The 15232-nt window shown below is 43.5% G+C and overlaps 1 protein-coding gene across 1 annotated transcript; it reads right to left on the minus strand.

Moving 5' to 3' along the window:
• Nucleotides 1-3244: 3244 nt before the first annotated feature.
• Nucleotides 3245-14711, minus strand: MGST2 (microsomal glutathione S-transferase 2). The gene is made up of 5 exons (XM_030028209.1): nt 14604-14711; nt 9541-9640; nt 8255-8325; nt 6274-6355; nt 3245-3482 (listed from the first exon to the last, which is right to left on the minus strand). Exons 1-5 carry the CDS (start codon nt 14659-14661, stop codon nt 3350-3352), a joined length of 444 nt encoding a protein of 147 aa, XP_029884069.1. The 5' UTR covers nt 14662-14711; the 3' UTR covers nt 3245-3349.
• Nucleotides 14712-15232: the final 521 nt, after the last annotated feature.

Raw genomic sequence — 15232 nt, forward strand, 5'->3', positions numbered from 1 at the left:
CACCCTGCGGGGCTGCCCTGGCCCCGCCGGAGTCGGGGCGTTACAGGTGGGGTATAGCCCCGCACCAGGCCCCGGGCTGGTTCGGCAGCCGGTAAACCCGCTGCGTGCCGGTTAGCCCCGCCGGGCAGACCAGAGCAGCTCTCCCTGCGGCTGCGGAGCCGCAGGTTGCGGTGATGAGCTGCCGGGCTGGGAGTGCTTCGTCAGGAGTCTGCCTCGCTTTGGGGTCACGGTGCCCCTTGCTCGGAGCAAGGTGAGCTATCAAAACTGCCTGTGCTCCGAGGCGAGGTCTGCGCTCCGGCAGTTGCTACGGGGGACTTGGTCCCTGACTGGGCCCGTTAGAGACGGCAGCTCCAAACTTCTGCGTTTATTCCATGTAGGGAGCAAAAGTAGGGAGTAGGGAAGCGCTTCCAGGGGAGGACACAGGATGGAGAGCCCAGGATTCAGGAGTCCTGTGGCTGAGATCTGGGGAGGCGAGGTGGGCTGGAAGAAGGGAGATGCGGGGTTGGACATAGAAGTTGGAAAGAAGAGATGGGGAAACTGGGGAAGCGTGAAGACGCGTGCTTAGAGTAGTTCCCTATCACCTACTACTACTACACTGTGAGAATTGTGTTGTCAGAAGCCTTTTGGAAAGTGCATGTAGACTTGTTGAATTTATATGACCCGTTCAAGATAAACATGTCATGTAGCCTTCGAGGCTTGACACCGATTTCTCCGTGTTGCCAGCCTACCGGGGAGTTGTGGGGGATCAGACATTGGACCTCTGTTTGCAGAGCTTCCTCTTCGGGATGTCAGTGTGGCTTGGCTCCACGTACAACCTTTAAGGTGAGGTTCCCCTTCTCTCCTTAACGTCAGTCCTTTACCATTCTAAATGTCGATAATGCGGCACAAAGAAGGAGACTGGCCCATATCAGAGCAGCTTGCCAGAGTTACTCCTCAGCGTGCGCTGGCAGAGGGCTTGCTGAGAAGAGATGCTTTCAGCAAGAGGCCCCTAGGTACTGACTGGCTTTGAAGCTGCAGCAGGGGCCATCGTCGTTTCTGATCATGACTGACAGATGAACATTTGCATCAACTCACAGTGTATAGGCTGAATGTGCAGCCCGATACTGACTCCTCAATCAGCAGGCAGGAAATGGTGTGGTTCTCGCTAGAGTTAAACTAAATACTGACTCTGACAGCATCCATCTATTATAGGTGTATTTTGTTTTTAATGATAGATGAGTCAGTCTTTAATGGTTTTTGATCATAAACATTCTGTCCTGGCTCACTGGGGAAAAAGCAGTGACTCAGAAGACAGGCGGCATCCTCAACTCTAGGCCTACTTCTGCCCTCTCGTTAGCTGGTGCAGCTCCTAAAATGTTAGGTTCATGTTTATTCCCTAGCACTCTGGCTTTGTGCTGCTGGGTGATGCTTTGCAGCTTCACACCTGCGTTTTTTGGCATGTGAAATTGTCCCTGTGTGACAGCAGTTTATTCCTTTCTGTGGAGTGGAATGGCATGGAATAGAATAGAATAGAATAGAATAGAATAGAATAGAATAATAGATACGGTATGGGAAGCTATCTATAAACATGCCGGATCACTACAACAGGTAAGCTTGGAATGGAATAATTTCAGAGGCAAAGACCTATTTGAACACAGTTAGTGACCTTTGGGCCTCCTCTAGTGAGTATTTCAAGCCTGTTACGTGGACGCCTTTGTCTTGGTTTTGATTCTGGCGGCAGCACTTCCTGCTGCCCGTGACCGACGGAAGGCATCACTGGCAGGTGGGTAGGTGGATTTTCTGTCTCTCAGCGCGTAGAAGGAAAGTTGGTGGAAGAATTCCCAGTGATGTCTGTGATTAAATCTGGCCCTGTTGTACTTTCTCCCCGGAGGCAAGTGCCGGAGAGTTGCCCTTTCCGCAGCTGTGTCAGCTCCAGCCTGTTCACCATCACAATCTGTCCTCTTCCGCTTGGTGGCTGTTATTGGACCCAAGTCTTGCACCTTTGTACTTGTTTCATTTTATTGTTTCAAATGCCATTTCAGCCTTTGCCACCTGCGGGCACTTAGTTGTGTCTTTTAATCACAATCTAACTTCCGCACATGTGTCCACCTTTCTCATATGAAAGGTTATTATGAACCTCATCCAACACTCAATTATTTTGTGGTCAGGTTATCAACCTCAGTACACTTTTAGAAAGACCATAAGCATGTTCATTATACAGACCTGAGTGAACACCACTATAAATGTGCCGTATTTTTAGCCAAATCATGTCTTCAGAGGCACGACAAGAAAAATTTCTGCCTGCTGGCTCTAGCATTGCCTGAATAATTTGAATTATCAGGAGCTACCAGAATAGGCATGGCCTTGCTTCTCCGTTCCTCTACATAGTTTAAATTGACCATCAGCATACTTTGAGCTCACGGTGGTAGGCCGTGACTTTTCCCCCCTTTTAGCAGAAAACTGTTTTCATAGTCAGTTTGCTTTTCATTATCATTTTGTGATTCCCAGAGCTGTGGCCATGCTGAGATGTTTGTCTAGTCTTTCCCACACCCCAGCCATCTGTGCCTTGGTGGGAGACAATGCAGTAGACCCAATTGTTAGATGAGCATCTGTGCCGCCTTTTTGTCTGGGCTGGCTCTCCCTCTTGCAAGTGCTGCGCTGTGGGTACAGCCTGTCTTCGAGAGGCTTTGTGTGAGGACTGGAATCTGCCTACAGGAGGGCCTCACTTCTACAAGAAGAGTGTTTGAGCATGTGTTGAACTGTAAACGTACGTATAAAATCAAAAGGCCTTCACAGAAACGTAGGGTCAAGTGCAGCTTTAAATGTTTTCCTGAAGAAAGCGGTGTTTCTATATATGCTTAAACAGCCTCCTGCAGTGGGATTGGATATACTTGGAAAATTGGGACCTCGCAGCAGCATACTGCATCAAAGCGTGTTTTTACATTTGTGCAGAATGGATGGCACTGCTGGGGGAAATGAAGAGGAGTGAAGGAAGACTACAGAGGCATTGGCAAAGCTGAAGGACATTGGGTAAGATGGGTTGATGCTTGCAGTGCCAGTTGCAACTAAATTACTTAGTGAATTAATGGGTTTAGTTTTATGTAATTTGTTTACGGTTTACAATACTGTATGGGAAAAAAGAACATTTAATTGCAAATGCAGATGTGACATGACATTCTGTCTTACTGCCTCCTTTTCAAGAGTGTAGGGAAAGGAGAGAGCGTAAACAGCTCAGGAAAAACATGCATTTTACATTGCAACAGGCTGTTAGTAAAGAGCTCTGATGCTTTATTCACACACAGCTTATCATCTTTTTGGTGTTCAGGGAAAGCATCCACATTATTTATTTGTTTACAAAAAAACCCAGTCTTCAGAACAATTTACGTAGTTTCTTCATAATGCTGAAGTCCAGGTATTCATCCAGAAAGCTGTTAACAATCCCAGCTGCACCCAGGGTTATCAAGCACATTAGAATTATCAAGTTCAAATAAAAACCTGTTAACCTAGAAGTGGAAAGCAGAAAAATACTGTTACAAGCTGTACATGGTGTGTTTACAGTGAAACTGCTTGTTGACACCAGTTAAGAAGAGGTATGTAGAATTGGAAAGGATCACTGCTGCAACGCTGCCTTGGTTGTTTTGGTAATAAACCATTCCCGCACATGAATTTTGCTAGAGAGAAGAGAGATTCATAATATCCTCTCTATGGGAAAACTCTCCCCCAGTGCTTCTAAATATTCATGTGGAAGTTAGGAACTTGCTCCAGGATGAAGCTACCTCATCCCATGACATGAAGACCTGTAGGTAAGGCCACAGACAAGCTTGAGCACCTCACTGCAACTCTGGGTGTAGGAGAGTGGGAGAGAAGCCTTCAGGGCCGAGAGAGAGCTGTTGTGTGTCTCTGACATCCACATCTGTTGGTCAGGTACTCTCCACTGAGCTGGGAGGTCTGCTGCTGGTTATCACTTTGACTTGGAGATGGATTTTTGGACTGGAAAGGAAGAGTGTTGATCCTAAAAAATCAGTGATTAGGGCACTTGGCTGGGGATGGGAGAGGGTCAGGCTGTTTTATTTGTACTGAATGGAAAGCTCCCACAGAAGAGGCTGGGAGAGCCCTTCAGCTCTGAAACACAGAGCTCACTTTTTGGGCACACGGGAGGAGGGAGCTTCCCCTCCACGCACGCTCTCCTGGGGCTGTTCTCTGGTCTGACAGGCATATTCTGGGAGTTGCTGCTGGGTTGGTCTCTGCCAGCAAAGCAAGAAACAAAAGGTCTCTTCGGATAATCCCATCACATTAGCATTGGAGAGAAAGGTCTGAGGAGCTTGTCAGCCTTCGATTTATAGCTAGCTATCCCCATACCCACAGAAGCTGAAGGGGTTAGGTGCTCAGGCACCACTGGGGCTGTGGGGAGCCTGAGAATCCCACTGGTGCTTAAAGACTTGATATAAGTAGCCTTTCTGGGCATGCCATGTCTAAATGCGGATTTGAAAATGGTAAAGTATGAGATTTCCTCAGTTTCAGGAGAGGATGAGAAAAGTCTTTAGCTTAGCCCTTTAAGCATCTGTCAGAGCCGGCTGAAGGGAAGGATAGAGGGTACAGCTCACTTGCAAAGGCCTCTCCAGCACAGAAACTGAGTAGAAGGTGCATGTTCCTGTTGTGTTCTTAAAAAATCCAGCCTTGGCAAATCTGAACTGCAATTCATGTAGTCAAGTGCATGAATATGTGTCATAACCAGCTCTTTGAGCATGTGGACCGGATTTGTCTTTATAACTAGCATGGCTGTAGTCTGTGATTACGGTTGAGACTCAGTTGAAGACTAATTACCTTCTCACTACTAGGGCTGCTGGAGGCTTGTTGTATGTTTTGGGGGCCAGGTTCTGCATGTCTGACTTGCACTGACCTGTTGCTCACTGAAGCGCCCGCTGGAGGTTAGCACCAGGCAGGCCTGCAGCGGCAGGCCTCGTGAGCAAAGCTGTTTTCTAGGGCTGCCAGGGTGACTCTCGGCACCCTCTCTTCAATGCAAAGAAATTAAGAGTCTCACCAGAGTGTAAAGCTCTGTCTAATAGTGAAGCCAGCCACTGTTCTTACATTTCCTTGAGAGGCTGAATCTATTGGTCTAAGAGTACTGAATTAAAGCATGGGAAAGATTTCTTGAACAAAGGACTTTTTAGTTTGTTGATTAAAGAAAAGTCCATTATGCTCTGCCTGTTCATTTAGTTACATGGTTTTGCTCCCCAACCTTAATAGTTGCTAGTCTTCTGGCTGGTGTTCATTGCATCATTCGAATTATTGCATCTCTTACTAGGAGATATAAAATTATCGCCATATATTTGCTCTGGAAAATATAGCCTCTCCCTTCTCTTAAGCAACAGCTCTTCCAAAGAGGGTAAAGGATTGGTGGAGACTGTAGTAAAGGGGAATGGTAACATCGGTACACAAGCTATGGAAAATAGCCCTGTAGTACAGCCTTTTGCTGCCAAAGGATTATTCACTGCAAAATAGTCTGATTGTTTTGTATCTTCCTCTAGAAATATATATCACAAGCCTTTTAATTTTATGACAAGCATATATCGTCCTATTTTCTTTTTATGACTGATATGCGTGCTGGAAGAGGAACCTTAGGTCAGGACACAGAAGATAGTGCAATGACTTCAGTGAAACAAGAAATAAACTGCATGTTTCAGCATTTATAGTGGAGGGTGTTTTGCCAGTGTGCATGTTTGTTGAAGCAGAATTCATGTTACGAGATGCTGTGCACTTAACATTCATTAACGTATGCTTATCTGAAGCTGTGTTCTCTTATCTGTGTGGTGAAAGTTCATCAGCCTACAAGGCCAGATACGCTTGCTTCCTTTGGTGCATTTTGTATGGCTAGAGTAAAGGTCTTAATGTGACAAACTGAGGAAAAATGAAAACAGCAGACAGGCAGGCAGGGTGCAAACCTTGTCTGAGCAGTCTCCCATCCTGCAGCAGTCCTGAGCTGCAACACTGTGCTTCTGTTTTCAGACCTCTCTGAGTCTGGGTGCCGATATGCTCAGTACAAAGTGAGCACCCACAAGGTGAGCATCAAGCCTTTTCTCTCTTGTGACCTGTAGCACGTGCACATCTTAACCTAGGCTTCTACTGTAACAGCCAGCCCTCTTCCCTGAGGGTTTCCGCTTCAGACCTCTTGCTGACACTTTACACATGTTGCATTCAATTATAGTCACTTTTCACTGCCAGTCCTTGGCTCTCAGCCCAGCTTCAGACCGCAGCCTGGAGCTTTTAACCTGCATTCAGTTGGTAACTCCTTACCTTCCTTTCACAGACTGTACATAACCATGGAAGTACTTGTAGCGGGCAAACACGTACAACACGCCCAGAAAGGAAGCCAATTCTAAAAAAGAAAAGATTAATGGGGGGGGGGGGGGGGGGGGAACAGTTAGAAAACTAAAAAATGAGGATCGTAGACAGTTAAGGCAGTTCAGTTATGTTTTCTAGTTGTATAGCTCTGGGGATTTTCATAGCTACTCATACCCTGGGAAGTTATCTTGGGAAAGAATCATTCAAAAGAGGTATATGTATTCTCAAACATTCACTACAGAAGGCTCTTGATATGGGTTTACAGATAGGGGTGGGCTTAGGACTGTCCAAAAAAAATCTAAAAGCATTCCCAGAAAAGGAGATATCAAGAACTGACAGGAATCTGTAGCTCCCTGCCTTGCCCCAGTTTGGTGGTTATCCCAGAGACAGGATAGTGGGTTGGAGCACTGTGGCTTGACCCAGCGCTGTCATTTTCTATTGTTATGGCAGTTCATGCTAAAGGGGAGTGTTTGTTTTGGGCAGAGAATCTTATTTATGTTGTTAATAACCTGCTTTGCATTTATATAGCTGCTTTTATCCAAGGACATGAGAGAAAGCTGTAGTGAAGTTAGCTTTCTGACCTCCCTGTGGGAAGAGTATAAAGTCACTTGCATTTGATAGATGGAGCAGGGTGTGTAGGTCAGTCGTATTATCCAGGACTAAGCTGGATAATTTTGTGTTCTTTCAAACCGTGCGAGTGAGTATTACAGAGGACAGCTTTTACTGTGTTCTGGATTAACTCGTGTAAACATACCTATGGGAGATGCTTAGCTGAAAAAATGACTTAAAGAGGAGGTTAACATAATCCTTCTTTTCTAACATATGACAGCACGTCTGTGTTGCTGGTTAGCAACTGTCATTTTCCTCAATTCGAGTGTCTGTCTATGAGCACATGTACTATCTCCTATCCAATTTGTTGACTTGCATGGTGCTACTTTTTATTTACATTGGATTTGCAGTGGAGATGGGACTCTGGCTAGAAGAGAATAATTCTGTTTTGGAGCAAACATAGAAAATGGAGAAGTAAGCTAGTCGTTCAGGAAGGAGAGGTATAGTGGGCATGAGCTAGTTATCCTTTCTCCAGCCCACAGACTTCATGATTCTAAAACATCAGCTGGGGAAGGGTTAATAAAACAGAATGCAAAAATTAGGCTCTGTCACAAGTTCTAGCTCTAGGAGAGTCCACCCCATCACTGTTAGGAGACATCACAGACCCACCTTGGAAAGTCCAACAGAGAGAGAGGTATGAAAGCTCTGTGGTGTCTGAGTTCAGAACATTTGACCAAAAAACACCCCCCTGCTATGCAGCTGAGAAAATAGATTGTCCTGAGTCCCCGCTGTCTACCTGAAGTACAATATCTATGGCTGGAGATGCCACTGTTATGACTGTGCTTCAGTGCTATGTCCCAGAAGAAACAAGTCATAGCCCAGTGGTGGTGTCACTCATCTGGGATGTAAAAACCCAAAGGTTTGCTAGCTTGACCTCTGTCTCCATCAGCCAGAGGTCCAGCTACAGGGATGAGTGTTCTGACCTGAGCCTTTTCAGGCTGCCTCCTCCCCAGGGATGATAGCTATGCTTGATGTCCTGTGAGAATTGTCCCATAACGTGCAAATAATTGTTAGTGGGAAGCATCTACGGAGCTGCTTTTCTGAACGTTTCACCCTGCAAATCCACTGAATGTGTGATAAATGTGCCATGTACTGGCTCCTTGGTTTGCAGAGAGAAGTAAAAGCTGGTGGGGCTATGTGAAACACCATGACTAAGTGAGGATTTCAGTGTCACTAAGCATTTTTCGAGGAAGGCTATGCTAAGGCAATGCAATTAAAAGAAGGGGAAAACATGTCTACAGTCATTTACCTCCTGATAAAATTAAAGTGTTTTAAAAACTTATGTAAAACTTCTCAGTCCAAGATAAAAACAAAAAGTGTTTACCTTGGTTACAAAACCATCCTGCAGTCCAGAGGACAGTCAGGAATATTGGGTAAAACTCCACACAGTTTTGTCTGCGGAATAAATTTGAAAGAACATTAGTCTGGAAAGAAAAAGAACTATGGGTGAGATTTTCAAGGAGAAACAGCTTTGGCCTCATTTTGTTGCCACTAAAGTTAATGCTATCGAACCCAGTGGGAGCACAGTCAAGCCAGCATTAGGCACTCTTAAAAATTCTCTTCTTTGTGTCTCAAATACAAACTATTTAAAATATTTCCCTGGTATTTAAACTTAGACGAGGATCTGGATCCCAACTACATGGAAATAAATAGGACAAATAATCCTAAATCAAGTGCCTGTGCAGCAGAGGCAGGCAGGAATTCCAGCACATGGATGTAGTGTTAATCACTTCTCTCCATACTCGGTATGCAAGTTTTTTGGGTCAGCATTCTCGGGACTGCAAGAGGAGGCGCAGAGCTGTGCATGAGCAGCTTGGATTGATCTGCTGAGGCCAGCTGCCTTTATGAAGTGCTATCAGGCACAGGCAGCACATGATAGATCTTCTTATGGCGAGGACCATAACACCTTTATTTGTGGACATCATCAGTTTTCCCACCAATATTTTGTTGGGATATCTTTTCTTGATTGTTCTGAATGAATTTCTTTTTAACAAATTAGGCAACCTTCTATATCTAACATATTCTACTATCTAATACGTTGTCTAATGTATTCTATGCCTCGTTATTGTTATCCACTACAACTACAGTTACAGCAGATGTGATTTGAAATAAATATAAATACTTTTGCATAGGGTCGTTAGCTAATCACAAACTGAAGCCCTTTAGGAAAACGCTGCCTTCTTAGACAGACTATTCCACCACTATCCACTGTGAAGACAGAGGTTTTCTGTGCTCTTGTCTTCCACGTGTTTGGTGTTAGCCACAGTCCAAGAACAGATAGCACAGCCTGCTAGATCCAGAACATCTGAATTCTCTAAGTTACAATCAATTAGCTCGCAGCCCCTCTTTAGGTTTGGGTAATCTGTTTGCCTACTTTGATCAGAATTTGAGCAGTGACTGTTTTAAATGGGCTGAATTTACCCCATTACCATTAAAATAATAGCTGAACCATTTGAAAAGTGATCTGTTAATTATTTTTCTTTTTTTTTTTTTTTTTTTTTTTTAAGCAAAGGATGCAAAGAAAAGGTAACCTTTTAAGATAATGTTTTTCCTTCTCTTCTGGACCGAATTGTTATTCATTGCCACCATCTTAATGATCTCCAGACTTACTGTGCACGAAATGTTCTGTCAAATTCTGGAGCTCCAGTGACAGCTGGGGGCATGACCTTGTGCTTCATTCTTGATTTCCCCACCAGCCAAGCAAAATGACCTGCAAGAAAAACAGGGGCTCACAAATTACACAGTTCCTCAGTTTGGTTGCGTCCCTAACACGTCAGTAATTTTTTAAATAGAGATCATTGTTCTTCAGCTCTTTCCATTTCATTTGACAGAAAGAGAACCAATATTAGATGAACTAGTTTTTCCCCTACAAAAGTTTAGATCTTATCTTCAAGAGCGACACTCGTGAGGAAGGGGAAGAACTTCTATTTCAGAAATACTTTCATTCTCATTTTGCATTTGCTACACTAGCTATGACTTAAATATCCTTCTGCCTCATCTGAATCCTAGAAGTGCACAGCCTAGGAGCAGTCTAGCCACACTACAGTGGCAATGTGCTGCCTTAGCAGTATCTCAGTAACCAAATTGCACTGATGGAGGTCACTTCCCTACTTGTTTGAATAGCATATGGTCATTTTGTTTTACTGACACTAAGAGCTATGATGCTTTGAAGTATGGGGCAGCATTACAATCTTTGGAAACAAAAATCTGGTGGCCACCTTTTTAAAGTTATTTACCCATATCTTATAGTGAGTGCATGCTTTTCCATCTGTTGTTATTGTCTCGGACTCTCAAAATTCAGTATGTTGGAAAGAGCAGAAAGCTGCAACCTGGGAGGCTGTAGCCTGTTCCTTGCTCTCCACCTCATCTGCTGGAGAGCTCTGAGAGCTGTCTGTTGGAGGACCTCTGCTGTTTCCACCTCCACTGATCGGAGCTGTTAGTACTTACCTGTCCTGTAAAAAACATTTTTTAGAACTGATGGAATGCCATGAAAAAGATAGATTACTTACTGTACAGTGACTAAATATCAGTTACTCACCAAAAAGAACCCAAACCAATCAAACACTATCTCTGCGCTTCTGACCTGTATTTCTAGGATCACTTCTGACGTGTATATGTATACCTCATTTTACTGATGTCCTCACTGCAGAAGTCTCCCCCTGAAAGTTGAAGAGAGGCTCGCAAGGACAAAAGGCAATACACAGACAGCAATTTTCTGTATGCAGCAGAGCTATTGGGCATCACCCTGTTTGACTTTAAAACTCTCTGGATACCTGGAGTTATTTTTCTGGCCATGTCGTAGCCGCCCTGTATGAGAAGCTTGCTATCTACCTTGTACCTAAACTTTACCTGGATCCAGAAACCAGGCACCCACCTGAGTTCACTGAAAAGACTTGTCTAAGGGGGAAGCCTAGAGCACACCATCTGTCCTCCCTTCTGGGAGCAGTGGCATTAAAATACAGCTAGAGATATTAGTGGTGCTGCCCTGTGCACCTCTTATGTCTTAGCCTTGTGGCCAAACCCTTTTCCCAAAAAAGCATTTTCCCATCTGTCTTCTCCTCATATAAGTAATTATGGGCTGTGTTCAAGTGACCTCTTAACCTTTCTCTCCAGAGGCTAGTCAGAGCATCTCAGCTATCTCTCTGTAAGGCAGGTATACAGGACCTTTCATTGTATTTGCATCCAGCAAGACCTCCTCCACTCCCAACCACACATCTCTTGTTATACCTGGTGATTCATCTGTCATTTGCCACCTTGCAGCCCTTTCAGAAGGGAAGAATGATAGCGGGGAGGTTTTAGGTAACATACTTCAGGGACACTGAAACTCACAGAAGCACAAGAATTGCCTCTGAGAAATACTTTCCCGGAAAACTTAACTGAAAAGTTGCTTTTTAACTTCTGTCGCCCTCAGAATGATCTATTTTTTATGACAAATGCTACGTGCTGGCAAATCCTGTCTGGCTTATCAGTCAAAGTTGTAGGTGAGCCATAGTGTTTTGTGCAATGGTGTTTTTAGCCAGCAATGTGTTCCTCCTTTTCTGGCCGCACTGAGCCATTCAATTCTTACAACCAGTCTGGGACCTGTTTTTTTCTACTGAGGAACTAAGGCAAGCCAAGGTGGCTCATTGCATCCAAGTCAGTTGAAAAAAGCCTTGAATGGATGCTGGACAAAATAAACTTACTGGGGGAAATAAGAAGATTAAAGCACTGTAGGGGCCAAATAGTTCTTGTTTGTTCAGTACAATTAACCAAAGCAAATCGTCAAGGCCATGGTATAACCCTGGCCTCAGCTGTAATGTGATTTGCCCTTGGTATTGCTTGGTCAGCAAGGCTCTAGCTTGAGGGGCAGACATTTGCACATGGGAGACTCTGGTTAACCATACGCAGAAGCATGTTGTGATAGTACAGCTGACTGTCATAAAATCCAATTCTTTAGTGGTTTCCACCGTGATTGATGGGAACTTTGCTTCTATTAGGGGCAAGTGGGCTTTTATATGCCAATGAAAACCAAGCTGTGGCACTGCGTAACAGAAGAACTAGAATCATGTCTGACACCTTAAAAGAAAAGGTGAGCCTGGTGTGCAGAACAAGACAGGTGCCAACCAGGAACTCGAAAAGAGCTCAGGAGAGGAATAATTACTGTATTTTTTTGTTAACTGCATAGGACTTGCCTTTTAGTTCCTTTCTGGTGAATGGAAAGTAGCGATGTAACTCCAAATGTAAGTTTTGTGATTATGGTTTAACAAGGGCTAAAGTAAATAATAAAGCAATAGGAGAGCTCTTCTGCCCCACCCACTGGAGGTGCTGTCGTGAGGACTCCAGAAAGCGTTGCAGCAGGAGCAAGTAAAGATTTTCATAGCCTTTTCTTCCCCCTGTATCAAGTTGTTCAATTCTAGCAGGCTAAATTACATGACTGAGGCAGTTACAAAGTATGCTTGACTTGCCTTTGTTCGCTTTTTTTTGCTTTCATCTTTAGGTGGCATTTATGGTTACTGAGTTAATATCTTTACACTGAAAATACAGGACAAAGCAGGCTTTCAAGGAACATTGCTCTCTAACATTTTGTATGTGTTAAGAAGCCTGTAGAGAAGCCGATACCTGTATCACAGTGTATGATAGTGCATGTTAATTTGCATGGCCTGGCCTAACAACCGTTAAAAAAGAAATCAAATACTTTTTAATAATGTCTTGCTGGATCCTGGAATTACTAAGAGTGGTTTTAAAAGGTGCTAGTTCAGAGAGATGCTTCAAATCAGAGAAGTAGTGGGACTCCAGTCCTCCCTGCTCTCTCCTGTATCAATGACTGGAATTCATTCTGGCCTTTCATTGGATTCCCTTGTTTTCCCATCAGTCTACAAAACGCTAATCTCTCAAGCGAATCTTAGCTGCTTAAAACTGGATTCATGACTGGAAACCACTTCCTGCATTGTTTCTGCTCTTTCTTTCTACCCTAGAGCATTTCTTGCACAGCTTAATCTTCAACTGACCTGATTCTTTGAATGGCTCTGAGACACTAAATCTTGTACCTCTGATGACTGCTAAGTGAAACCTGACTTCCAACACTGCTTCAGGGAGGTCCTGCTGCCCATTAGCACCTTCCTAACTCAGGACCGGAGGCTCAGCAGAATAAACAGAAGAGCAAACAGCACTTGTAAACAGTGCTGTGTATGGTGTCTGTATTTTGTTCACAGCAAGCAGTCACATGCTGGGCTACTCCCCTTACATGAACTGGTTATAACACATGCTTACGGTGCCGGTTTCACAACATTCATCTGAACTCCCGTAAATTAATCTGTGTTGGTTTACCCCTGCTAGAAGGCATGCTGAAAGTAAGCCAGGCTGTGATGATTTAAATCAGATCAGCATATCAGATTCTTACATAGGTTTCTCTTTGGGCTTGATGTCAGACTGCCAGTGTAAATGAAAACCCAGGCTATCTTGTCTTTTCTGTGATTTTAACTAAGATTAACTAATATGGCTTAACCCTCACAAGGAAGAACATAGGTATTTTCCCCCTCCCTTCACAGTTTCCGTATCTGTACAATTCCTTGAGTTTTCAAACTGCAGTAATTTTCTGGATAATGTTTGTTTGGTTGGTTGGTTTTGCTACCAGATAGAAATGTTCTGTGAAGATCACAAGGGTATGTTGTAGCTGATCTGATGACAGAAAAAGAGAATGTAAATTTTAGATTCTTTTTATTGCTTTCTGTTGTGTTGGGCTCTTTTTAACCTGGAAGGGTCACATTCTCAAGCTTTTTTTCTGCTGGGTACAAATGTTATTTCAGTAGTTGAGGCTTTCAGAACAAATAAACAAACAATCAAGCCACATAGATAGCTTGCTAGATAAGTTGGCAGTACTATAGATATTTGAAAAAAGACAGAGTAATTATTTTTAACTTTCTCTTAGTCTCAAACTAGTATAACACAAATACCTTCAAAATTTATCTTTTCTCCTGGTGTAAACACAACTATATGAATCAACACATTTCAAAGAAAATAATGGCAAACATTAAAAATGCTACTGCAGTTTTAGACTGATAGACAGCAAAAAGACCATCTCAGACTTCCCCACTTCTTTCCCTAGTCCTTGATTCTCAGAGGCATATCAGCAGGGGATAAAATAATCCATTTAGATCTTGAAGAAAAGTAATGATGAAGACATAATATGGAATATCTCACATTATTGCTGCCTTGTGTAAAGGTTCGCTTTCTTCCTTAATTTCAGATACTTAGCATATATCTCTAGTTCAAGAAAGTTTTTACAGCGCTTTCAGTCCAGCATTGGTGTACTTGATTTCACAAATTTACTCTCACTTTTGAGGTTTTCAGTTGTATAGGTGCCTAAATAGGAATCGAAACCAAGACACTATGTGGCTTTGGGGTAACTTTACAGCTAGTTACAAGCTTTCAGAATAGTACGATTCCAAAAAGTTGGCAAACAAAATAGAATTGAAAACAAATTAGTTTCTCCCACAGGGAAAAGTAATCTGCCCCACTGAGCCAACTCCCTCTCAGACTACAGAGAGGGTAAACAATGTTCCGGTGAGAAAAATCTTACAAGTTCTCAGAAATTAAAGTTACAGAACAGCCAGTTTATCATAAAATAATTTCCAGTACTTCAGAACTCGTGGAAACCTCCCCAAGCCCCAGCCACACAATCCCACAGATCTTACATTGCTGGAAGGCGGAAAGAAGAGAGACAGCCGCAAGAAAAATTAAATCACCAGCCATGTTCCCAGCAGCTTCCGCGTGCAAGCAGGATGTGTGTATAGAAGAGAGAGCTTGAGTGAGCAATAAGGAAAAACAACAGGTGGGAGAATTATAGTGCTTTTCAGCATTGCAACAAAGGTCTGCCTTAGAAATAAAACTGCCTAACTTTTTAAAACAAGAGTGCAAAATTATGGCCATTTTTCATTCCTGAAAAAGTTCAAATACAGTCAGCCAGCCCTGCCTGCTTCTTGCCTGTGTGAAAGCGCAGAGAGAACAAAAACAGCCTTTCCTGCCTCTGTGGATTCAGCTGTTCTTTTATGTCTTAGATTTCAGTTGCAATCTCTTTGGGGGCGAAGACTTTTTGTTCTGTTCTGTGTTTGTACAGGGTCTAGCGCAGCAAGGTCTGCATCCATCACTAGTAGCACCACTCGAAAGCAGCAGGTGCAGGAGATGCGAGGGGGGAGCGGGGCTTTGTACTGTCCCTACACTTGATTTACGGGTTTTGTCGAATGTACGACTTAGGCTCTGACGGATGACATGACAGCCACTTTACAAGTAGTCAAAGTAGTCAGCATGCAGAAAGGAATTGTTC

Source organism: Aquila chrysaetos, chromosome 1, assembly GCF_900496995.4.
Source record: "Aquila chrysaetos chrysaetos chromosome 1, bAquChr1.4, whole genome shotgun sequence".
Classification (NCBI taxonomy): domain Eukaryota; kingdom Metazoa; phylum Chordata; class Aves; order Accipitriformes; family Accipitridae; genus Aquila; species Aquila chrysaetos.